Source organism: Dermochelys coriacea, chromosome 7 (assembly GCF_009764565.3).
Source record: "Dermochelys coriacea isolate rDerCor1 chromosome 7, rDerCor1.pri.v4, whole genome shotgun sequence".
Taxonomy (NCBI): Eukaryota; Metazoa; Chordata; order Testudines; family Dermochelyidae; genus Dermochelys; species Dermochelys coriacea.
In genome coordinates, this window is record NC_050074.1 from 89,277,833 (window position 1) to 89,304,644 (window position 26,812).

At 40.8% G+C, this 26,812-nt stretch overlaps 1 protein-coding gene across 4 annotated transcripts in view; it reads left to right on the forward strand.

Annotated features, from left to right (window-relative positions):
• PCDH15 (protocadherin related 15) overlaps positions 1-26,812 on the forward strand; it is an 811,839-nt gene that overhangs the window by 553,783 nt on the left and 231,244 nt on the right. For all 4 annotated transcript variants that reach the window (XM_043518631.1, XM_043518633.1, XM_038411063.2 and 1 more), the window contains 2 exons: positions 22,356-22,661; positions 23,335-23,559. In XM_043518631.1, the coding sequence (XP_043374566.1) occupies positions 22,356-22,661; positions 23,335-23,559 (531 nt within the window). The remainder of the gene's footprint in view (positions 1-22,355; positions 22,662-23,334; positions 23,560-26,812) is intronic.

Below are 26,812 nucleotides of genomic sequence, written 5' to 3' on the forward strand. Positions count from 1 at the left end.
ACCATGATTAAACCTCTCTGTTTATGGTCTCTTTATGGTTTTCCTAGTTACAGAATGAAGGTTGACAGGATTTCTTATCATTTTCTCTGCTGCCCTGAATAGCAACTTTGAAGCTCTCCAGAATCTGGTTGATTTTACTCTGCTCTTGTTTGGAAGGACATAGGGTTGCCAACTTTCTAATCACACAAAACTGAACACCCTAGCCCTGCCCCTTCCCTGAGGCCCCACCTCCTGCCCTACCCCATGGCCCCGCCCCCACTCACTACATGCCCCCTCCCTCAGTGTCTCACTTTCCCCCACCCTCACTCACTTTCACTGGGCTGGGAGAGGGGATTGGGGTGCAGGAGGGGGTGAGGGCTCTAACTGTGGCTATGGGCTCCAGATTGGAGCCAGAAATGAGGAGTTCAGTTGTGGGAGGGGGCTCTGGGGAGGGGTAGGGAGTTGGGGTTCAGGAGGGGATGAGGGCTCTGGCTGGGGTTGTGGGCTATGGGGTGGGGCTGGAATGAGGGTCTGGGGAATAGGAGGGGGCTCTAGGCTGGGGAGTGAGGCCAAGGGATTTGTAGTTTGGGAGGGAGCTGTGGGTTGAGGCAGAGGATTGGGGTGCAGGAGGGGGTATGGACTCTGGGCTGGAGGTGCGGGCTCTGGGATAAGGTTGGGAGTGAGGGGTTTGGGGTGCAGGAGGGGGGTCCAGGCTGGGGGGTGAGGCTGAGGGATTTGGATTTTGGTAGGGGGCTGTGGGTTGAGGCAGAGGGTTGGGGTGCAGGATGGGGTACCAGCTCTGGGGTGGGGGTGTGGGTTCTGGAGGGGGCATGAATGAGGGGTTTGGGGTGCAGGAGGGGGCTCTGGGTTAGGGGGGTCTCAGGGCTGGAGCAGGGGCTCAGATTTGGGGTGTAGGGTTACCTTGGGCAGCTCCCGGTCAGTGGTGCAGCGATCTAAGGAAGGCTCCCGGCCTGTCCTGGAGCTACGCTGTGACCCGGAAGCAGCCAGCAGGTCCAGCTCTTAGGCCGTGGTTCCCAGCCAGTGGGAGTGTGGATGGTGCAAGGTCAATAGGGACTAGCCTACCTTAGCCCTTCAGCACCACCAACCAGACTTTTAATGTCTGGTCAGTGGTGCTAACTGGAGCTGCCAGAGTCCTTTTTTGACCGGGTGTTCTGGTCGAAAACCGGACACCTTGCAACCCTAGAAGGACATTCAAAACATTGGTTTTGCCTTTCTTCAGCCTTAAAAAAACATCACTGCATTGGTTCACATTTACATTTATCTTCACAGTCATAAAATTAAGATTTCTTTTTAATTGGAAGTTTGAATTCTTCAGCAGTTGGTGGCTTAGCACTCAATTTATAATGATTTGGGGTTTTGTTTGTTTTTGTTATGTTTTGTTTTTCTTTTCAAACCCTAAGCTATTATTTTGCATATTTTCTCCAGTGAAAAAAATTAACACTTGGAAAATATGTTTGCACTCAGAATAGATTTTATTCCCACAATAATGCATCATCATCCCTTCATTTTGTTTTTGTTTCCAAACTTACTCTTAATGCTCTCATTGTTACCTTAAAACAGAAGATAAATACATACTATATATAAACATAAGTTAAGTTTCAGTATTAATAATAAAGGGAAATTTTCATGGGTTGATCTTTAGCTGGCTTTATATAAGGTTGTATATGTAGTTGCTCAATGAAATAATTATACTGTGAGGCTTCATCTTTCATAAACCTTAGGAAATTAATTGATGCCATCTCTATCTAAGTCTGTTTAGTCACAATATGAGGAAGCTGTATGATTCAGGAGTTTATTTTTCACAAAGAATGAAATATATAATAAATACATTTTCAAGGAGAAAATCCACAATACTTCTTTGAGTAGTATCTCTGTGGGTTATCCACTTCAGGCACATGTGTGCCCCCATGTGCCTGTGATCAAAGACTTATTACAAAGGTAATAGTGCTTGTTTGATCTGCACGTGCCCTAGCTTTCTTCCTGCCCTTTACCAAGAATATGTAGGGCCATATCAGATGAGACACCGTCAGTTCCTTTTCAATCTCCTTGGCCTTAGATGGAATGTCTTGCAGTGCTTGCATCACAGTTAGCTTCTCCTTAGGGAATAGCTTTTAGATATTAGTTTGTTGTTTAGCTCTTAGTTAGCCCATTTTAATGTTTACTAGTTATAATACTTTTACTAATCTTTGTTCAGGGAACTTCAAGAGACTCTTTGACTACCCCCACAACTCCTCAATGTCCTTTACTTCTTCGAAGGATTTTATCCTAGGGTTGTGCCTAAATCTCCTAGATTTAAACATTGACTAACTTGCCAGGAGTCTCTCCCAGTTAATGAAGGTCACTCTCACTGTATCCACTGTTTAGCGAACACCTCTGTCCCCTGTAAGTGTAACATTTGTTCAGAGTTTAAGAGAAGGTCTAGAAAAAAACAGGGAGCTTTGGTTTAGGCTTCTCATGAGGGAGTCCTCCCTTCAACCTGCCTCAGACACAGGCCCTGATAACCCTGTCTCCCCGTATAGTGATCATCCAGTGAGTAACAGCATCACATCAACCTCCGCAGCCCATTTGACTACTAGACCTTCATGGGAGAGAACCTTGGGGGATAGCACAGAGAATTCCAGAAAAAGAAGTTCCAGATCCCCTCAAGGAGATGTCCATGAGAAGAAACCTCGTTGAACACAGAAACATGATGTTTTGCATTGCATCCCAGAAAGGCTACTGCAGAAAGTTTTCCTGGTACCAGCAGCCCCTCAGCTAGGGCTTCAGGCGCCTCAAAGTTCCATGGTACCCAGCATCATTCAGTATCGAAGGCAGGCAGGATACTAATGCAGAGATTCTAAGGACTCTGTGTTGAAGAGGTCGGTTGCAAGCTGCTTGATCTGTGACATCAAAGCCAAGGCCTTTCTTGGCACCACCATCTTGTACTGCAGAGTCTGACTATGATTCTACACAGGTTCACCCAGTATGATCAATCTTGGATGCCCACTTTTTTTCCTTATGGCTCCCCTCAATGTCCATATAGAGACCTCTGGGATGCCTATGGACAGTAATTCTCCAGAGCACCCCATTACACCCATGGGAGAATCAGAGACACTAGCCACCTACTTGTCCTGTCCCTCCACATCAATTTTCACCTCAGGAGGAATCATTCAAGGAACAGGAGAAAAGAACTTATAAGGAATCTACTCCTCAGATTAACAGCTTTTCCTTCTCACCTGATCAGGTGGTGATGTCTCTCTACACCCCATACACAAATTATATTAAATAATTCAAGAACTCATGACGAACATTGCTGACTCTCTCCAAATCCCCTTAGAGGAGGTTCATGAGACTCAGCACAACTCTTGGACATCCCATATTGCCACTTCTGGTCAGTTAGCCTGACCTATAAATGAAGCCTTGCTTGAACCTGCCACAACTATTTGGCAAACCCCAGCTACTATTCCTTCCATTTATAATAAAGCAAATAAAATATATTTTATTCCTGCTGAAGGTTCTGAGTTTTTGTTCATGCACCCAGCCCCCAATTCCTTGGTGGAGGATGCTGTGAAGGAACGAAGTAGGTAGCATATTTCAAAAACTAGTCTGTATGATAAGGACACAAATGCTTAGATCTTTGGCCTAAAAGTTACTCTTCTGCTTTGTTGAGTAGCAGTAGCTACCAAGCCCTGATTGTGAAATATAACACAGCAGATATGGAAAATGTAATTATTTTATTGATCATCTGCCTCAAGAACAATGACAGAAATCTCAGGCAGTCATCTTGTAAGGTCATTAATTAGCCAGGAGTTGTTAAAGGTCTCTCTAGATGTGACCGACATGGTGGCCTGCTCGACGTCTACAGTGATTTTCATGCACCATGCCAACTGGCTGCAATCCTCAGGAATTTCAGGAGGAAATTGCAGCTATAATACCATCTCTAGATCCAGGGAATTGGTTCACATCCTTAAACCTACAGGATGGATATTTTCATATTGTGATGCATCCTTCTCACAAGAGTTTTCAGTGCTGTGTAGTCAGCCAGGAACACTTCCAATGTCTAAGGCTCACTTTTGGACTCCCTACTGCCCCCAGAGTCTTGAAAAAGGTACTAGTGGTGGTAGCCACTCAACTATGACAGTCAGGAGTAATCATCTTTTCTTATCTTGACAACTGGCTCTTCAAAGGCCCCTCACATACCTAAGTTCTTTCAGCAGTGAGGAAAGCTAAGGTAGTATTTGATGAGCTCTGACAACTCAACAAAGTAAAAGTCCGCTTTGATAACTATACAGCAAGTAAAGGTTTAGGAGGCTCCTTAGATGCAACATCATCTAGAGTTTTCTTGTTGACAGATAGGTTTATAATAAAATAATAATAATAATTAATAATTAATCTGATTTGCAGGTCCAAATGAGCCCACAAACCACAGCCAGAATTTGTCTGCAGCTCCATGTGAGCCTTCACCTTTGTCGCACTTTATGCCAAGTTGCATAGACGCTGCTTTCAAGGGTTGAGAACTGTTTATATCCCCAGCAAACACAGTTTGAATAAACTAATATCAGTCCTTCATGAGACTCTAGAGTTACTGAAAAGATCCAGGCAATGTCTGTGCTGGAGTTTCTTTCACTCTGCTTCCCCACCATAGCAGCAGCTCTTGTAAGATGGGAAGCTCATCTTCGAACAAGAGTCCACTCTCCAAATCAACCTCCTGGAACTCAGAGTGGTCAGATTTGCCTGCAGACACTTCATTCCCACAATAAAGGGCCAATCTGTGAAGATCATGACAGACAACAGAGACAACATTTACTCTATAATCTCCAAGGAGATGCAAGATCCCCTACACTTTGTGCAGAAACAATAAAATTATGGAAGAAGTGAATAGCCCATCACATTTTCATCTTGCCCTCATACTTACTGGGTATTCACATCACCATAGCTGATGGTTTGAGCAGATACTTTTGCTTGGACTATGAGTGGGAATTCAACAACCTGATTCTCAACTGTATATTTCTTACTTGGGGTTTCCTGGAAATAGACCTCTTTGCCACCACCATCAATGGCAAATGATGAATGTTCTGCTCAGGGGTGGGGGGTATCATTTTCTGGGAGATGCCTTCCTCATCTTCTGGTTGAGGAATCTCCTCTATGCCTATCCTCTGATGATGATGCTCCTTAAACAAAATCAATACGGACAGAGCCAAGGTCATCCTAATTGCACTGACTTATCCAATTCAACTTTAGTTCCCCTGCTTGATACATCTCACATCTTGTCTGGCACTACACCTACCAACCATTCCTGACCTGCTAACTCAAGATTCAGCATTTGTTCTTGACCCCATTTTGAACACAATGTGTCTCAAGGTTTGGTTTCTAGATGGTTCTCTGGAAAGTACCTGTGGCAGAAATATGCTAAGGTGCCACATGGACTCCAGCCTGCACCTTCTCAGAACACTGTGCCTTTGTACATGCCTATAAGGCAGATGTTGCTTTTGGGCTCTGCAGTTTTGCAAACAGTAATAGATCAAGCTCCAAAGCACCCATCTTCTTTAGAGAGTACTGCTTGGGAATCACTTAAAGTGGAGCACTTTAGGGTCATTACTCAAAGAAGGAGAAGATACTTACCCTATATGGTAAATGGAGTTCTTTGAGATGTTTGTTCCTATGGGTGCTCCACTCCCCACCTTCCTTGCCTTCTGCTTTGGAGTCTGGCCTTGATAGGACTTTGTGAAAGAAAAGAAACTAAGAGTAATTCTTCTGACACTGCTGTACATTCCCTCAGTATGGGGCACAAGGATAGTTAGGGTGCATGTGCAGACTGAATGTCATTGCTACCAAAAGTCGCATGGGGCAAGCACACCTGAAATGTAGCACCTATAGGTACAAAGATCTCCAAGAGATCAAGCTTCTGCACAGGGTAAGTAATCTTTTTTCAGTATATTTTGAGAGTGTTTGAATCTAGGGCTTTGGTTTAGACCATTTAAAACATAGAAGTAGCCTTGAAGTTTCAAGTTATATCCGAAATTCTCCATAATCTGGGTTATTTAGGATCAGGGATTTTGATTTTGGCCCACATGTACTAGAAACAAACAGCTAATTTAGATCAGCTTTACCTGATTAGATAAGAGATTTCCCTAAAAAAGTGAATGGCAGATTAATGAATTATCATGTCCTACTTCAATGGCCTGTTTTATTTCATGTATTTTAGAACATATAACCAACTCATTAAGTACACTGTAATAATTCTGTATATTTAAAGCATCTGATTTCTGCTGCAGTTTGGTATTGAATTTTGTGACATACTGGAAATTCTCTAGCACATGCAAGTTAAAATATTGATTAAATAAGAAAAAGAATAACAAATACATTATTCCTTTATTTGCTCAAATTATTATTTGTCCTTTGTGTATTTTACAGTCCTATAATCAATCCTGTAATCCTATAATAAAAGGTGGTCAAAAATTACAGATGTTTTCTCCATTACATAATTCAGAAGAATCAAATTTAGGCCCTGATCCTGTGATTAACTCCTCACAGATGGACCCTTACATTTAGATAGGTCCTGTATGAGTAAAGTATTTTCAGCAGCATGTTAGACTTTACCGCAGAATCTGTATGCCTTATCCTATCCCATTGAATTCAATGGGCACAAATTGAAGCCTGATATAATTAGTCACCACAACAAAACCACCATAGGTGTTAGCATAATGTAGAGGTTTCTGATAAAATAATTAATAATGCTGAAATTTCAATTATCATCACTATGTTTCAGAGTTAACATCCTGTTAAGATGAATTGCACTGTTCATACATCTCAGAGCCGTTTTCAGGCTGTTTGAAAACTCAGGAAGTTACTTCTTTGGTTTACAGTTGATTAACATTCATAAGGCTTTCTTTACAAACATTGAAGACTAGAATCTTGAAACATTATCTTTGAAAACTCATGGCAATTGGGGGACGTCCCAGACAACTGGAAAAAGGCTAATGTAGTGCCATCTTTAAAAAAGAAAAGAAGGAGGATCCTGGGAACTACAGGCCAGTCAGCCTCACCTCAGTCCCTGGAAAAATCATGGAGCAGGTCATCAAGGAATCAATTCTGAAGCACTTAGGAGAGGAAAGTGATCAGGAACAGTCAGCATAGATTCACCAAGGGCAAGTCATGCCTGACTAATCTAATTGCCTTCTATGACGAGATAACTGGCTCTGTGGATGAGGGGAAAGCAGTGGACATGTTGTTCCTTGACTTTAGCAAAGCTTTTGACATGGTCTCCCACAGCATTCTTGCCATTAAGTTATAGAAGTATGGGCTGGATGAATAGACTATAAGATAGATAGAAAGTTGGCTAGATTGTCGGGCTCAACGGGTAGTAATCAATGGCTCCATATCTAGTTGGCAGCTGGTATCAAGTGGAGTGCCCCAAGGGTCTGTCCTCGGGACGGTTTTGTTCAATATCTTCATTAATGATCTGGAGGATGGTGTGGATTGCACCCTCAGCAAGTTTGCAGATGACGCTAAACTGGGAGGAGAGGTAGATACGCTGGAGGGTAGGGATAGGATACAGAGGGCCCTAGACAAATTAGAGGATTAGGCCAAAAGAAATCTGATGAGGTTCAACAAGGACAAGTGCAGAGTCCTGCACTTAGGATGGAAGAATCCCATGCACTGCAACAGACTAGGGACTGAATGGCTAGGCAGCAGTTCTGCAGTAAAGGACCTAGGGTTTAAAGTGGACGAGAAGCTGGATATGAGTCAATAGTGTGACCTTGTTACCAAGAAGGCCAATGGCATTTTGGGATGTATAAGTAGGGGCATTGCCAGCAGATCGAGGCTGCTCTATTCGACATTGGTGAGGCCTCATCTGGAGTACTGTGTCCAGTTTTGGGCCCCACACTACAAGAAGGATGTGGAAAAATTGGAACGAGTACAGTGGAGAGCAACAAAAATGATTAGGGGACTGGAACACATGACTTATGAGGAGAGGCTGAGGGAACTGAGATTGTTTAGTCTGCGGAAGAGAAGAATGAGAGGGGATTTGATAGCTGCTTTCAACTACCTGAAAGGGGGTTCCAAAGAGGATGGATCTAGACTGTTCTCAGTGGTAGCAGATGACAGAACGAGGAGTAATAGTCTCAAGTTGCAGTGGGGGAGGTTTAAGTTGGATATTAGGAAAAACTTTTTCACTAGGAGGGTGGTGAAACACTGGAATGCATTACCTAGGGAGGTGGTGGAATCTCCTTCCTTAGAAGTTTTTAAGATCAGGCTTCACAAAGCCCTGGCTGGGATGATTTAGTTGGGGATTGGTCCTGCTTTGAGCAGGGGGTTGGACTAGATGACCTCCTGAGGTCCCTTCCAACCCTGATATTCTATGATTCTATGATTCTGTGAACATAGTTAAAACATAAATGAAAGGTTGGATTCTAGAGCAGAATCCTGTTACAGTAGATGGAGTCAAGAATCACAGAATGCACATAGCATTGGATATATTTTTTGTAAGTAAGCTGAAAGGGAGTGATATGATTTTAGTCTTAGGCCTTTTGAAAGCATAGCTTCTGTATCTGAGTTACCTTCACTGTGTAAGACATAAATGAGAGTGGTCACATGGATCAGAAAATAGCAGCTACCACGGAGTCTTCAAAATAACTTACTTGTTATACTTCTCAATGAACATAATTAGATTAGAGATTAGAGATCCAGCAGCAATATGTATCATTTCTCTGTGTTCCTTGTCACAGTGATTGATGAGATGAAGCTGTTCAGCAAGGGATCATTTATTTAATATTTTTAAAGTCTAATTTATATTCATGCAGATGTTCTGACTTTAAAGAAAAATTAATTCAGGCCTGCATATAACCTTGCCCTTTACACAGAAAAAATCCCTTCATGTTAGGCCACAGATAGACTTAGCAGTATTTATCTGCTCTTCAGTTTTGTAAGTTCATGTGTGGATATTTTACATTTGCTTAATACATTGACCTTTAACTACTATGAATAAGAATATGAGAAGGGAGAGTTAAATTCTATAGAGACAAAACTCAGGGTGATGTAGAGCAGTGATACTCAGTATTTCTTTCACCTGAGCCTGCAGAATCCACCCATGGTTTCTTCTCAGTATCCACCAAAATCTCAAAGGTCATTTATGGTCACCACGGACTTTGGGAGAGGTTTGAGTAGTGGTGTGTTAGGTGCTAAGTACAGGGACTCCAGTGATCCTGAATGGGAGGGCTTTGTAGGTGGGGGCACTTGATCTTCCTTCCCCCATCCCCTGAAATAGTGTAACACCGACAGATCCTGGTTGTCAGTAGGTGGAATTGAACCTGGGACCTCTGTTAGCTAAGGCTGTAGAGCAGATCTCTCTCTCTCTCGCTTCCCCTCCCCCGCCCCCGCAGTACCTATAGCTATGTCCTAATTGTCCTAATTGTCACATTCTTTCTTACTTTCTTATCCTAAAGTTGGTACTAGTGGAACATAAAGGAAAAACTTCACTGTGAAGATTATGCGGTATGGCATAGACAGATCATTCTGTATTTAAAATTCATGTTTTCCCTGGATCTCTGCTAGATCTCTGATACAATGACATTTCCTAACATCTATCTCCAAAAACACCTAGTAAAAAAAGAATAAAGAATTTGCTATTAATGTTAGAATAGTTCATTGTATTTGATTCGCATTCAGTATTACAGTATGTTGGTGACAACCAGCTAGACATAGTGTTTCCAAAAGGCTTCACCTTTAATAACAGTGAATCAAATAGATGAAATATTGTATTTAGGAATTTAGGGTTAGACTTAACAGATAAATGTAAATATTCACACGGAAAGTGAAGAGCATAGGCTAAATGGATTCATAGATAAAATGCTGGCCTTACTCCTCTGAGATGACGCTTCCTGCCTAAGCTAATTACCTAATAAGGATCTCTTCACAACTACTAACTGAATACTGAGGATAAAATGGCTAAGCATTTGGAAATAGTTAATCCTATTAAACATATTGTGACCAAACTAGTAGGAATTTGCAAGACAATGGCAAATGCCACCAGGACTAATTCAACTCACAGAAGGGTTTTTCAAACTTTTTTTTATAGAATGGGACCACATGTTAATAGAGAAATTGTTTTATAAACTAATTCCCTGCTTCCTGTTTGTGATTGTGTGCACTCCCTCTCCCTCACCCTTTTGTGATAATAAAACTCTTTGTGGTAACTAAACAAGTATGTATGTGAAATTAGGGGAAATATTAATGAATTCTTATTCATCTGAGTGTGAGGTAATAGCTGCAAACAAGAACAGCCAGTACCATGTCACCATCAAGTGCTTCACAGACTAGAGTTCTGGAACTGCTTTTCTACAGATTATAATGCCTTTAACTATTCTTAGACTCTGTTGGAAACAATTTTCATATAAAAATAGTATATTGTATATGCCCAAAATATGCGATTCTTTGAGAAAATCGGTGAAACTTCATTTTCATCTTTAAAAATGGTTAATTATCTCTGTAGTTACAAATTGTTAACTAAATAAGACCAAATGAATTTGTAAAGTTATATTTTGCTACAGCTTTTTTATGTCAAAACCAATTTTGATTGTCTGAAATGTAATATCACTTAACGATACTTCTGTATGCTAAATTGTATTTACTGTGGAAAGTACTCTGTTAGGATAGTTATTTTCTTTCATAAGACTGATTCTCATAACTCATACTTGACTTTAGCCCTCAAAATATTAAGCTATGACTATAAAAGTTTATATATAAAGGTTTGTAAATAAAGGATGACTGGAGTATCTCATAGTCTGAATTCAAATATATATTTGTTTAGAAATCTATATCCCAATAGATCATGTCAGCTCTTGTCCCCTTCTCTATCTGCTTTAGCGTCACTCCAGCAGTGCAAAGTAGCAGGAAAACCAGTGGATCCATTTCACTGCAGATACATATCTGGAAACATTCCAGGCTGCCACAGTAGCTCATGCAATAACCCTGCCAAAATCATGACTCAAGCTCCAAAAATCACGAGAATGATTTAAAATCATGACCTTGCCTGGTGACAGGTTTCAGTGGTAGCCGTGTTAGTCTGTATCAGCAAAAACACCAAGGAGTCCTTGTGGCACCTTAGAGACAAACACCTCCTTAACAAATTTGTTAGTTTCTAAGCTGCCACAAGGACTCATCATTTTTTTAAAAATCATGAGACTTTTAAAAAATAATCATTTGGAATTCTTTTGGTTTGTCTTCTGGTTTCTAAGACTTTAAAGTACACTCTAATCACATTTTTAGGCTATTTGCTGCAACCATGAGAGAGAAAGTTTTGCATCTTTTTAAAAGAAAGCTAAGATTCTCACAATCTCTTGACTCCAAATGTTATGAGAGTTAACAATAATGAGATTTGGATTTGTGGTCCTACTTTAACTTGAGTTAATTCCTTGCCAGTGAGCATAGTTACTAACACAGTTGTAAATGGTGGTCCAGATATTCCACAAATGTTTGTTTCAGTACACAAATGTTTTTGCGATTTACCTCAGGACTTAGCATTAGCAATTAATAATGGCTGATTTCTGGGGTAAACCAGACTGAAACAAGTGTGTCTAGAGTAGCATTTACAATTGTGCTAGTTAAGTTAATTGCCAATCATTTAGTTCAGGTTAAAACAGGACCAACAAACTCTTGTAAAGGCTGTAACCCTAAGTACCCCTGTATTCATGCCCTACACACTACTGCAATAATATCTAGTATAACATTATAATAGTATAAAATATTCCTCATGAGGTATCATATGAAAGCTTATAACATACTGGTTCCTAATATCATTGTAAGATGCATGTGTTAACATTATATGCGAAGTTATGAATTCCCTCTCTATGAAATTATTCGAACTTGGTGAAGACCAGACAGCCCACCTTAGGTAAAGATGAAAAACAGGTCTTTCCTAATCAAAGGAATGTGGGTTTATTTCAGTTTACATAGTAGCAAACAAAGCCATCAGGGTAAACCAGCAGTGGTTATCCTAATCCTGAACTTGAGAGACAGTATTAACAAGGCTCCTGCACCTCAGAAAGAGACAGGAGATTGAATCCCCAAGAGGCCTTCCTGATTTATAAGACTAAAACAACCCCTTTGTGGATATAAGGAACAGAGAGAGACTCATCTTTTATCCTTCACCTTAGGAGACAAAGAAAGTAAGTAATTTGATATCTGTGCCGGGTCCCGGACAGACTGGTCAGTAAAAACTGGAAAAGAGATTGTGGGTGAGAGAAAAATGATCTTGAGCTAAGACTGTATCTTGCTAGATTAAGTTGTAGATTTTAGATTAATATTTGCACTTTTATTTGCTTTTGTAACCATCTCTGCCTTTTTCTTTTATTTGGTGTCATAAATATAAAGGGAAGGGTAACCACCTTTAAATCCCTCCTGGCCAGAGGAAAAAACCCTTTCACCTGTAAAGGGTTAAGAAGCTAGGATAACCTCACTGGCACCTGACCATAATGACCAATGAGGAGACAAGGTACTTTCAAAGCTGGTGGGGGGAAGAGTTCTCTCTGTCTGTGTGGTTCTTCTTTTGCCCGGACCAGAGCAGGAATGCAGGTCAGAACTCCTGTAAAGGTTTAATAAGCAATCTAGTTAGATATGCATTAGATTCTGTTTTATTTAAATGGCTGATAAAATAAGTTGTGATGAATGGAATGTATATTCCTGTTTTTGTGTCTTTTTGTAACTTAAGGTTTTGCCTAGAGGGATTCTCTATGTTTTGAATCTGATTATCCTGTAAGGTATTTACCATCCTGATTTTACAGAGGAAATTCTTTTTACTTTTTCTTCAATTAAAATTCTTTTTTTTAAGAACCTGATTGCTTTTTCCTTGTTCTTAAGATTCAAGGGTTTTGGTCTGTGTTCACCTATGCAAATTGGTGAGGATTTTTATCAAGCCTTCCCCAGGAAAGGGGGTGTAGGGCTTGGGGGAGATTTGGGGGGGGAAAAGAGGTTTCCAAGTGGGCTCTTTCAAGGTTATATTTCGTTAGACGCTTGGTGGTGGCAGCAATAAAGTCCAGGGACCAAAAGGTAAAATAGTTTGTACCTTGGGGAAGTTTTAACCTAAGCTGGTAAAAATAAGCTTAGGGGGTTTTTCATGCAGGCCCCCTCATCTGTACCCTAGAGTTCAGAGTGGGGAAGGAACCTTGACACTTGGTATCACTTAATCCATGATCTTTTGTTATTAAACTTGCTGTGCATTCATTATAAATTACAGTGCTGTGTGAGTTCAATACAGTGTGTGCTTCTAGAAAGGTAACAGGCTGAAGTGTTTTACTGTTTCTGTAAAGGTCCAGTGAGAGAGACTGGTCCCCTCAGTAGGACGATTTGGGGATGAGTTCGGGGCTGGAAGGGTACTAAGTCAGCCTGCAAGGAGTAACCAGGTTGAGCAAAGTCAGGGTGAGGCTTGTGAGCTGCTAGCAGGTTGTTGGGGTCAGAGCTCTGAATCAAAGCTGCACAGCCACAAGACATCCAGGGTTACAAGGCAGATTAAACATACTGTGTCCAGTCTCAGGAAGGTTTCCTTCTAGTGACACCATTGTGGCAAGGTGTGGCAGACATCAAGGAAATGCCAAAAGACCTGTGAACCCTGGCACATTGTCCTATTGTTGTTTTAATTGTTAGCCTCACCCATTCACTAATTAGAACTATGACAATTTACAGCAGGTATCAGAGTAGCAGCCGTGTTAGTCTGTATTCGCAAAAAGAAAAGGAGTACTTGTGGCACCTTAGAGACTAACAAATTTATTAGAGCATAAGCTTTCGTGAGCTACAGCTCACTTCATCGGATGCATTTGGTGGAAAAAACAGAGGAGAGATTTATATACACACACACAGAGAACATGAAACAATGGGTTTATCATACACACTGTAAGGAGAGTGATCACTTAAGATAAGCCATCACCAACAGCAGGGGGGGGAAGGAGGAAAACCTTCCTCTGATATTCTTGTTAACTGCTGGAATTAGCCTACCTGCTTGTCACCATGAAAGGTTTTCCTCCTTCCCCCCCCTGCTGTTGGTGATGGCTTATCTTAAGTGATCACTCTCCTTACAGTGTGTATGATAAACCCATTGTTTCATGTTCTCTGTGTGTGTGTATATAAATCTCTCCTCTGTTTTTTCCACCAAATGCATCCGATGAAGTGAGCTGTAGCTCACGAAAGCTTATGCTCTAATAAATTTGTTAGTCTCTAAGGTGCCACAAGTACTCCTTTTCTTTTTGCGAATACAGACTAACACGGCTGCTACTCTGAAACCTGTGATTATGCAAGGCACTGAATTTAGCCGTATAGAGTGGAAATCTGTCAACTTCATGAAAAAACTCGCACAGATACAGACAGACATCATCTTCCTCTCCAAATGCAAACAGATGGACATCATACCGAAAGGACTGAAGATAAAAAATCCATTACAATCTACATACCACACAGACTATGCTGACAGCTTGTGCCACACACTCTCAAGGAAACTGCGGAACCACCTGATCAACATCCTCTACAGCAAACAGGGAAAGATTAAGAATGAGCTCTCAAAACTGGATACTCTCATAAAGAACCAACCTTCCACACAAACTTCCTCGTGGCTGGACTTTACAAAAACTAGACAAGCCATTTACAAAACACACTTTGCTTCTCTACAAAAGAAAAAGGACACTAAGCTATCTAAACTACTATATGCCACAAGGGGCCACAACAATGGTTCCCGTAACCCACCCAGCAATATTGTTAATCTATCCAACTATACTCTTAGCCCAGCGGAAGAATCTGTCCTATCTCGGGGCCTCTCCTTTTGCCCCTCCACCCCCACGAACATGATACAGTTCTGTGGTGACCTAGAATCCTATTTTCGACGTCTCAGACTCAAGGAATATTTCCAAAACACCTCTGACCAACATATTAACCCACAGAGACCTTCCTGCCAACACTACAAAAAGAAGGATTCTAGGTGGACTCCTCCTGAAGGTCGAAACAGCAGCCTGGATTTCTACATAGACTGCTTCCGCCGACGTGCACGAGCTGAAATTGTGGAAAAGCAGCATCGCTTACCCCATAACCTCAGCCATGCAGAACACAGTGCCATCCACAGACTCAGAAACAACTCTGACATCATAATCAAAAAGGCTGACAAAGGAGGTGCTGTCGTCATCATGAATAGGTCAGAGTATGAACAAGAGGCTACTAGGCAGCTCTCCAACACCACTTTCTACAAGCCATTACCCTCTGATCCCACTGAGAGTTACCAAAAGAAACTACAGCATTTGCTCAAGAAACTACCTGAAAAAGCACAAGAACAAATCCGCACAGACACACCCCTGGAGCCAGGACCTGGGGTATTCTATCTGCTACCCAAGATCCATAAACCTGGAAATCCTGGACGCCCCATCATCTCAGGCATTGGCACCCTGACAGCAGGATTGTCTGGCTATGTAGACTCTCTCCTCAGGCCCTTCGTTACCAGCACTCCCAGCTATCTTCGAGACACCACCGATTTCCTGAGGAAACTACAGTCCATTGGTGATCTTCCTAAAAACACCATCCTAGCCACTATGGATGTAGAAGCCCTCTACACCAACATTCCACACAAAGATGGACTACAAGCCGTCAGGAACAGTATCCCCGATACTGTCACGGCTAACCTGGTGGCAGAACTTTGTGACTTTGTCCTGACCCATAACTATTTCACATTTGGTGACAATGTATACCTTCAAATCAGCGGCACTGCGATGGGTACCCGCATGGCCCCACAGTATGCCAACATTTTTATGGCTGACTTAGAACAACGCTTCCTCAGCTCTCGTCCCCTAATGCCCCTACTCTATTTGCGCTACATTGATGACATCTTCATCATCTGGACCCATGGAAAAGAAGCTCTTGAGGAATTCCACCATGATTTCAACAATTTCCATCCCACCATCAACCTCAGCCTGGACCAGTCCACACAAGAGATCCACTTCCTGGACACTACGGTGCTAATAAGCGATGGTCACATAAACACCACCCTATATCGGAAACCTACTGACCGCTATTCCTACCTACATGCCTCTAGCTTTCATCCAGATCATACCACTCGATCCATTGTCTACAGCCAAGCGCTACGATATAACCGCATTTGCTCCAACCCCTCAGACAGAGACAAACACCTACAAGATCTCTATCATGCATTCCTACAACTACAGTACCCACCTGCTGAAGTGAAGAAACAGATTGACAGAGCCAGAAGAGTACCCAGAAGTCACCTACTACAGGACAGGCCCAACAAAGAAAACAACAGAACGCCACTAGCCATCACCTTCAGCCCCCAACTAAACCCCTCCAACGCATCATCAAGGATCTACAACCTATCCTGAAGGACGAGCCATCGCTCTCTCAGATCTTGGGAGACAGACCAGTCCTTGCTTACAGACAGCCCCCCAATCTGAAGCAAATACTCACCAGCAACCACACACCACACAACAGAACCACTAACCCAGGAACCTATCCTTGCAACAAAGCCCGTTGCCAACTCTGTCCACATATCTATTCAGGGGATACCATCATAGGGCCTAATCACATCAGCCACACTATCAGAGGCTCGTTCACCTGCGCATCTACCAATGTGATATATGCCATCATGTGCCAGCAATGCCCCTCTGCCATGTACATTGGCCAAACTGGACAGTCTCTACGTAAAAGAATGAATGGACACAAATCAGACGTCAAGAATTATAACATTCAAAAACCAGTTGGAGAACACTTCAATCTCTCTGGTCACTCGATCACAGACCTAAGAGTGGCTATACTTCAACAAAAAAGCTTCAAAAACAGACTCCAACGAGAGACTGCTGAATTGGAATTAATTTGCAAACTGGATACAATTAACTTAGGCTTGAATAGAGACTGGGAATGGATGAGTCATTACACAAAGTAAAACTATTTCCCCATGGTATTTCTCCCCCCCACCCCACCCCCCACTGTTCCTCTGATATTCTTGTTAACTGCTGGAATTAGCCTACCTGCTTGTCACCATGAAAGGTTTTCCTCCTTCCCCCCCCTGCTGTTGGTGATGGCTTATCTTAAGTGATCACTCTCCTTACAGTGTGTATGATAAACCCATTGTTTCATGTTCTCTGTGTGTGTGTATATAAATCTCTCCTCTGTTTTTTCCACCAAATGCATCCGATGAAGTGAGCTGTAGCTCACGAAAGCTTATGCTCTAATAAATTTGTTAGTCTCTAAGGTGCCACAAGTACTCCTTTTCTTTTTACAGCAGGTATGTATCTGGTCCATAACGTTTAGACAGTGTCACAGTTCCTTCCCCACTCTGAACTCTGGGATACAGATGTGGGGACCCGCTTATTCTTACCTGCTTAGGTTAAAACTTCCCCAAGGCACAGATTCCTTTCTTGCCTTGGGATCACTGCCATCACCAAGTGATTTAACAAACAATCAGGGAAGAAATACTTGGAGTCCTATTCCCCCAAAATATTCCCCCAAGCCTATACACCCCCTTTCCTGGGGAGGCTTGAGAATAATATCCTCACCAATTGGTTACAAAGAGACTACAGACCCAAACCCCTGGGTCTTAGAACAATGGAAAAATCAGTCAGGTTCTTTAAAAGAAGGATTTTATTTAAAGAGAAAAAGGTAAAAGTATCACTGCTGTAAACTTAGGCTGGTAGTTAACCTTACAGAGTAGCAGAAAATTCTAAGAGCACAGAGGAACCCCCTCTAGCCTTAGTTTCAAAGTTACAACAAAACAGGGATAAACCTCCCTATAGCAAAGGGAATATTCACAAGTTGAGAAAACACAGGTAAACTAATACACCTTGCCTGGCTGTTACTTATAAGTTTGAAATAGGAGAGACTTGTTCAGGAAGATTTGGAGAACATGGATTGATGTCCGGTCTCTCTTAATCCTAAGAGCGAACGGCACAGAAAAACAAAGAATCCAAAACAAAACCTCTCCTCATACCCAGATTTGAAAGTATCTTTTGTTCCCATTGGTTCCTTTGGTCAGGTGCCAACCAGGTTACTTGAGCTTCTTAACCCCTTACAAGTAAGGAGGAATTTAGGCTACCCTTATGGTTATGACAGACAAGTATCCTAGTTACTTGCTTAAACTTGGTTTATCATTGTTTAGTATCAGTTTGTCAAACCATTTGTCTGAGGGCTGTTATCACAGATAAATAGCTTCAGTATTTTCTTATTTTTCTATTTATGAGATTATACCGCTCCTTTCTCAATGATCAATGGTGTATATTTGTACATAAATGTGTTAGCAAATATGTTTATACACCAAATAATTTAACTGATGTCTCACTAAATGCATAGTATATTATAAATTAGGGTCCTAAATACAACATGGATATTACAAGGCATTTAATTAACTGATTAAAAAGAGAGAGGAAACAGAGGAGGGATTCTCCTTCCCATTATAACTCCTGTACACTGATATAAAACCTCTTAACTGTCCAGGGGAGAATTTCCCTCACACAGTTCACTCCATAAGATATCTGTAGGCTACCTCACACAGGAACTGTTGCAAACCCCAGTGTAGGGGACAGGGCCATGGGACATGAAGTTATGACCATTCTGAGGACCTGCAGTTTGCAGTGCTACCTATAGGCAGCCCAGGAAGAGGAACTGTAATTTAAAAGAGCTTTGAGCTTCTTTTCTTTATGCACCAGTCCAGAATCCCAGGACTCTTCCCTTTCTCTCTCCAGGGCTCCACCTGTGTGTGCTGCTCCTCCAAGAACAGCAGCACATAATCCCTTCCCAGTTATTGGATAATATTTAGAATAGAGCAGCAGTGTTGATGGTCTATATTTATCCCTGGCTTACGTCCCTTGACTTTAGTCAATGAATTTTGGATGAAGGTGGTTTTGTATCTTTTATATGGATTATAATACAAGCAATAGGGTTGGAATTTTACTAGACAACCTATATGTTTTTATTTTAATTTTTATTAGGGGAACTATTTCAGGATTTTATTAGAATATTCTTTTTAACCTTGGACTCCTGTCCTGTAGAAATACTGAACTAGTATATAGCAATGCACAGAGGGACTATAATAAATTAATCCTGGGCCTGATTTTGATCTTTCACCAATTTTACATAGGTGCCACTGCATTAACTTCATTCACAGAACGTCTGATTATTTGCATGCTGCTATAAATAAGATAAGAATCAGGATCAAGCATTGATATTCCTGTGAAACTTGTAAAATAAGTATATGTCCAGAAACATAAACAACTGATTTTACAAAATGAGCATTCATGGCTTTCAGGAAATAGGGTCCAAATGTTAACGTTTTGGGCTGTCATTTAAAGTGAGCACCATTCAAATATAGTAATCTTTTGAAAATTTTATTTTCTTGTTAGAGAGAGAAATAAACTTTACACAGTTTAATTTTGTAGTTTAATTTTCTACAGCAATAAATCTTTTCCTAGATTACTATTGTTATCTTAATGAGGGCTGATTGTAATCCAGTTAGCAACTGTTTAATTGCTATCATGTGGCTCTGGTTTAAACTAAAGTCATTTGAACACATACCTCAGCCTCATACACGTCTGACATGGATTAAGACTGTGGAAATGCAGTTTGCTGCTGCTATCTCAGCTAAAATCCCAATACCATACTCTGTATTTCCTCTATGCTTACTTATCCCCAAACAGATTTTTTTATTTATTTTGCTTTTCCAAGTTTTAGTTTTCTCATCAACTAGCTGATGTCATCACTTTTTCTGGTAGTTCTCCAGTTTCTCATCCACTGAGATCTTTCTTCACAAAACCAAACTACGTACATAGGAGTAGAAGCACTTGCAAACTAAGTAGGCACAGATCAGATGCAGATTGTAAGATGCTGATTACAAAGATGTGTTAACTATAGATAGATCATTATAAAGTTGCAGCCAATACTGCTTATTGAATTGATGTAGTATAAGGGGGAAAGTGTGTGCTTTTTCTTGTTAACCATTTTAATTAACTTTTAATTGATTTCTAGGAAGATAAGTTGTTTCATTATAGTGTCTCACACTGAACACTTTGGTAGGATATTAAACATTCATGAAAACTTCCTGATAGTAGTGCTGATAATCAGAGATTTTTGTTTTGTTATTTTCCTGAACATCTGGAGGTTCATTTATAAATGTAAACAAATGAAGCTACCTTGCTCACAAAATACACTTAACGTAAATGATCTTATTCACCATGACTTCATTTAATTAACAAGGAGGAAAGAGAACAGGCAAACACTCAAACTATGTTAAGACTGTAGTAGTTAGTATGAGATGATTATCTGAATTGCATGCCCTCTACTAAAAAATAAAATGGATACCACTTATATGTAGGCAAGTTTATTTTATGAATATTTAGAATATCATGTGTATGGGTTGGATACACTAGTATGCGTAAAATAATATTACCCAAAACTTGAACTAAACCAAATAATCACAAAGGTTGGATTACTCTTTTAAAGTATTTTTTTCTTATGTATGTTCACTTCTTTCCGTGCTAAGGTGGAAGTGGAAGTGGAAAGTATAAAAAGAGAAGCCCAAGTCTGTCTCATGGAATAATGTTACAGGCCTGTTTGGAACTAAAAATGTCCAATTCTGTGTTGCATTCCACTCCAGGGCAATTTTTCAGACTGGAGTAGATTAGGTAAAGTTTGAAATATCTGGAATTTTTGGTGCTTATCTGGACTAAGTCGCTAAATACTTTTAATTTCACTCATTGATAATCGTTTGTTCTGTAGCTTTCTCCTGAAAATTCATCTATATCTCTTGTATAGTACGCTGAAATTCCTAACTTAGAACAATTTATCTAGCAAAGTTTGCAGACCCAACATTTAAAAACTGGTACAATTCTTTTGTTTTCTCTAGATTTCAGTTTACCATGTGAATGAAAATTATTCACATTCTTCAATGTAACTGTAAGAACTATTTTGTGTGTTAAAATCAGTAACCTGACACACTTTTTATAGTGTGAGTCATCCTACATCCTGTTTTAAATTACCTCAAAGATGTTTACACATTTGTGACATGATGCCAAGGAAATGCACAAAAACATGCTTGCAAACAATGCTATCAGCAAATGTAGAATAAACCTTTCATGACATGGTTACTGTCTTGGTCATGTAAATACCAATAAAGTTTAAAGAACATAACCAGTAAATAAACTATAAAAATGATATGAAACTTTAAGGAGAAAGTGTGTAAAATTACTAAAATAGTAAGAGTTGTAACAATAAATTAAAACACATAAGTTACCTCACTGAACACACCATTATTCATTTCTTGTATGCAGCCTGGATTCTATGACACTTGAAATTAAATTGGAGTTTTCCTACTGATATTTAGTAGGAGCAGAAATGGGTTCTTGAAGACTTTTCTTCAGATTCAGCATCTCATAAGACATAGACCCAGATTCTTAGTTGTGCTATTGGGCATTGCCTAGGCAGGGAAATCTCAGAGGCTCTGATCCAGAGGTCAATTTTCCATTGGCCCAGTACTTGGTAGAGTTTCGAGCACTCAGTATGCACTCAGCTATTTCCATTAAGAGCAGTTATGTCCATCAGAGATCATGACAATACAGCAGTATCCTGGTACACTTGGTGCTTGAAGATGGGTTGCGTAGGATGTGGCTATTCCAGTTCTACATCAAATTGGAACTCCCCAATATTGGAGGAATTCTCTGCTGGGAAAATACTAAGGCAACTTAAATGCATTTTGTGTGTTTAATTATACTTTACCATAGTCAACCATATCATCAATATTGTCTGCTACAAGAAGTTAAGAGAATTTTTGCCAAGGCTGGTAAATGCCGTGATTTTGCAAAGCTGCAACTAAGGAATAATATTCAAAAATAATTATTTTTCAGCACTAACATTTTTTGCTCAGAAGTAGGTTGAAGAGGACAGTAGGTGCTAAATTTAGATCTTTATGTAATATGTTGAAAGTGTTGTTTGTAAATAACTCATTGTGACTAACGAAACAAGGCCTGTTACATGTGTTGTTCAAAAGAATTAAGAAGTCAGCAGACCCAATTAACAAACTTTATTAACAATCACAAGGTTTGATGTAATCTAAGCTTCCCCACTTTCCAAGATAATCCCTTTCATACTTATTCCAACAGTTTTCACAAACTAAGTTAATACTGTACAGAAAGTAACAATATGAAATTTTTTATGTCAGGTATAAGTGGAAACTTGAAGCCTCATCCACAAAACACTGAAGTCAATGGGAAGACTTCCATCCACTTCTATGTCCTTTGGATTCTTTTATATTAGAAAGTAGAATAAAAGGCTCACTGATCATGTCTGAATCTAATCCACATACCTTTCAAATGTATTTTAAAACAATATGGCCTTTTCTTTTATTTTAGGCTACAGACCCTGATGCTGCAGTAAATGGCCAAGTACACTACAGCTTGGTAAACTTCAACAACATTTTCCGCATCACATCAAATGGTAGCATTTACACAGCAGTTAAACTGAACAGAGAAACAAGGGACTATTATGAACTTACTGTTGAAGCAACAGATGGAGCTGTGGACCCCCGCCGTTCAACATTAACTCTGGCAATCAAAGTTCTGGATGTTGATGACAACAGCCCTATGTTCACTAATGCCTCCTACACTGTCTGTGTTCCAGAAACTCTACCACTTGGCACAGTCTTCCTGCGAATAGAGGTAAGGCACTCTGGAGCAAAGAAAATGTTTTGTTAATATTATTTTGTGAGGCTGTTCTCATCTAGCTGGTTGCCTTAAAACCAAAATAAGAGATTAAAAATGTGGGGGGGAGAAAGTCTTTTTCTCTTTGTGAAAATGTGATATTTGGTATAGGACAGGCAAGAGAAAAATATTAGAAGCATAGAGCTCACATTTCTACTAATTAATAAAAGCAATGATGGAAAATAAAAACATAAGTAGAGTACTGTTGAAATACTTTACAATGTGAGATTTTTTTAAATGTCAACTACATTTCTAAAATACATTTGCATTCTCCAGTGAGGCTCTACTATATTAATATTGCCAGTTTACTTTAGCCCCAAAGAGTTCAAATGTCCTTCCAAAATTTTTATCCAAATCTCTTAATTAGGCAAGTAGAACATATCTTAAAAGCAGCATCTGTTGACTCGCAGAGTTGGTTTTGAAAAAATGTTGGTTTCCTCAAGCCCACTGAAAATATATTTTGTTAAAATTAACAATTAAAATTATGAAAAAAATATGAATTGCACCAAAGAAAGCAAATGTTCTTACTAGTATCAGATAAATCAAATATATGTCCTGTAAAAATTGTGAATTGGTGTTTTCCTTGTGATGCTGCAGTTTTACTTTTAAAGTAAATTCTCTTTTGCTGTAGGCAAAGGATGTTGACCTTGGTTCAAATGTTACCTATCAGATACGAACCCAGGAAGCACTGCCATTTTTTTCATTGAACAAGTTTACAGGAGAATTATCACTTTTAAAATCCTTGGATTATGAGTCATTCTCTGGCACTGAGGCAACCTTCACCTTTCTAGTGGAAGCCTTTGATAGTGGAGGAACTATGCCTCCAGGACTTGCTACTGTCACTGTGAAAGTAAAGGTAAGAGTAAAACTTTGCAGTTGATAACATCATTTTCTCTGTTATACAATACCTCAGTAACCTTTAGAGGTCTTCCAATAGGATGCAGGAGCACAACGGCAATATCGTTGTTTTCTTTGTAGTTTGTCCTATCCATCACTTTCAATTTATGTAGAGCTGTTGCCTTTTTATAGCAGTAACTTGTTCCCATTTAAAATGTACAGTGTATCACTATTGTAATTGCTTTGCAATTGCATGCAGTTACACAGTTGTGTGCTTGCTCATAGATTTATTACTTACAGGAATAGATCTGAGAATACTTCATAAATGAATAAACATTTAATTCTTTATGATCCCCAAAAGGCTGGAATAAATACTTAATGGAATGGTTTGAAAAAGTGACACCATCACATTTCAATTTAAGGTCATATAAATTGTAATTTCATTAACCATTCTTATGCATTAAGTGCTGATGCTGCACACTACTTATATTTCAATTTCTGCTTCATGAAGGCACAGCCTTACAAAAGAAAATAGCTTATTCTGTGCTTCTTTTACAATATTTAGTCCTTATTCTGCCAGTGACTTGCTGGCTGTATGAACCTGAGCATTTAACTTTACCTCATCTCTCGGTGTCTTTCTTTTCCCATTTGTAAAATGGCAATAATGATCTTCCTATTTGTAAAGTGCTTAAAGATCACTGATGAAGTATTATAGGAGACCTTCTTAATAAGAGCTGCTATTTATTTTGCTACTAGTTATGATTTGTCTGATGCAATTATATTCTCAGGATCCCAACAAGGGCAGTGGGGACCCAGGTCAGAGCAGGGGCAAATCTGAGGCTAACAGTGGAAGAGTTTGTAGTCAGGTTTCAGGCTCCGGATCAGGAGGCAAAGTCCTGCTCAAGCCAAGGTTGAAGCCAGGAGTTCAGGGAAAAGAAATGGACATGGCAGCTACAGAAGATCCACGCTGTTGCATGGACACTTCTTGGAATGCCTCTTACATTTATATAGGGTGTGAAGGTGACCAGGAGCCACAAGGTTGCTGCCTGTCAGCCCCTTTGAGGTGGGACTTACCATGAGTCTGTGTCCACATGGTTCACAAACTAGTCACAGCTGTTGCTGGATGACAGTATGGAACTGTCAGCAGCCTGGCAGTTTGGCAGGACTGGGTTCTGGGACCATGGGGTCTTACATTTTTCTGAGAAGGCATTTTGGATTCTTTTATCAAGTGTCTGCTTCCTTGAGTTTTCATAACTGTGAATGAGCTGATTTTTGTGACAAAATGCCTTCTTCCTTCATTTTGTGTCGTTTGGATAGGAAGGTGTGCAGGTAGGTCATCAGTGTTATAGTTCAGGAATGGAAGTTTGCATGTGAGAACCACATTGCAGAGTCATAAACTTTCAAGTCTGGAGATGTGAGTCCATATTTGTCCGCCTTTGTCTGACTTGTCCTCATCCGTCCCTCCACAAATGCAAGTCAATGCCACACCATTCTATTTTGTTGCAAGCACATTCTTTCCATTTCTGGCCAAAGAGTTTTGTCATGGGATCAGTCCACCTCATTTTCGGCCTGCTCGGTGGTCGCTTGTGGTCTCTGGATATCCAGTCACTGATGTGGGTTGTCAACCTATTGCAGTGGTGGGCAACCTGTAGCCCATCAGGGTAATCCGCTGGTGGGCCACCAGACAGTTTGTTTACATTTGCAGTTTGCCATTCCTGGCCAATGGGAGCTGCAAATGTAAACTGCCGTGCAAATGTAAATAAACTGTCTGGCGGCCCACCAGCGGATTACCCTGCCGGACTGCAGGTTGCCCACCACTGACCTATTCTCTTGCCTGCGAACTACGTGACCCACCCGTCTCCGCTTTGCATCATACTTCACCTGCACTACATCGGTCACCTCTGTATGCCATCTGATCTCCTCACTTGTTATGTGACACAGAGTGATATCTTACACATTTGCCTTTCCATTGCTCTCTGGGTGCAAGAGAGTTCAGATTTAATTGTAGACATATATGAAATCTGTACGTTGGTTTTAACCTACTGTTTGGTTGATATTTGTCCACACTGCAAATTGCTATGTGGTTTTGAATAACTTAACTTGATTGTCAGTTTATCTTCTGTTCTACTCAGAGCAAAGAAATGAGCATTATACACCTTCCCTGGCCAGCCCACAGTGATATCAGTGAAGCATCTCTGGTGATACAAACCTGCTTGCATAACCATAGAAAAGTAGCCTGTTCTGTTCATGTACTCTGTGGTAAGGTGGGCTGGTGCCAAAACAGGGATATGTGTGCTGTCTATCACCCCACCAGTTTCCTGCATAGCTGCACTTCCATCCAGTGTGTCCTGCATACTTCCATAGCTTCACTTCCATCCACTGTGTCCTGCATACTGCACTCCTGGGGGAATTCTGCACTGCTGCACATGTGCAGAATTTATGTTCCCTGCAGATCTCTTTGTTTCCCTGCAGAAAAATGACTTTGTGATGGGGAAGCAAAGGGAAGTCACAAGGGCAATCATGCAACCCTTCCCAGAAGTATGTTTTGTTTGTCCACGGCAGCAAGCAGAGAGGTAAATCACTCTGGGGCAGAGGGCAGGACTGGGGAAGACCCAACTGGTGGCTCCTACCCTGTGCCGGGCTCAGCTGCTAGTCCGGGCCGGGCTGGGGAGAACAGGATTTCCTCTTCCCCTGCATGGCATCTGGGGCTGGGTCAGACCCGCCCCAGATTTCTCCCCCGGCTTCAGGAAGCTCTGCAAACACCCCCGCACACACACTTCCTGTGCCCATCACTCCTCAGCTGCAGGGGGAAGGATTGCTTTAAGGGAGCTGCTCCCCGCATCTGCCCAAACCCCATGCATCCAGACCCTCTCATGGGGGGCAGGGCTCTGGGGTGTTTCTGGGGCAGGCCCCATCCTTGCACTGTATCAGGGTTGGGTGCAGCCTCACCGCTGAGTCCATATTCTGAGTGGGGGGCTGCACAGTGATCTCCCACCTCTGTGCAGCCAGTGGCCTGTGTTCCCCAATGCCATGCTGGAGCCTCCACATTTATTTGACAAATACAATTTGCAGAATTTTAAAATATTGTGCGCAGAATTTTAATTTTTTGGCACAGAATTTTTAGGCACAAAATGCCCTCAAGAAGAATATTGCCAAGAGTCACAGTGATGTGTGGTAGGAGACAATTAACGATGCTACATGTTTGCCTGGTAACAGCCCCTAGTATGGATTTTCCAGCTCCAAAATGATTTCCCACTGACCAGTAGCAATCT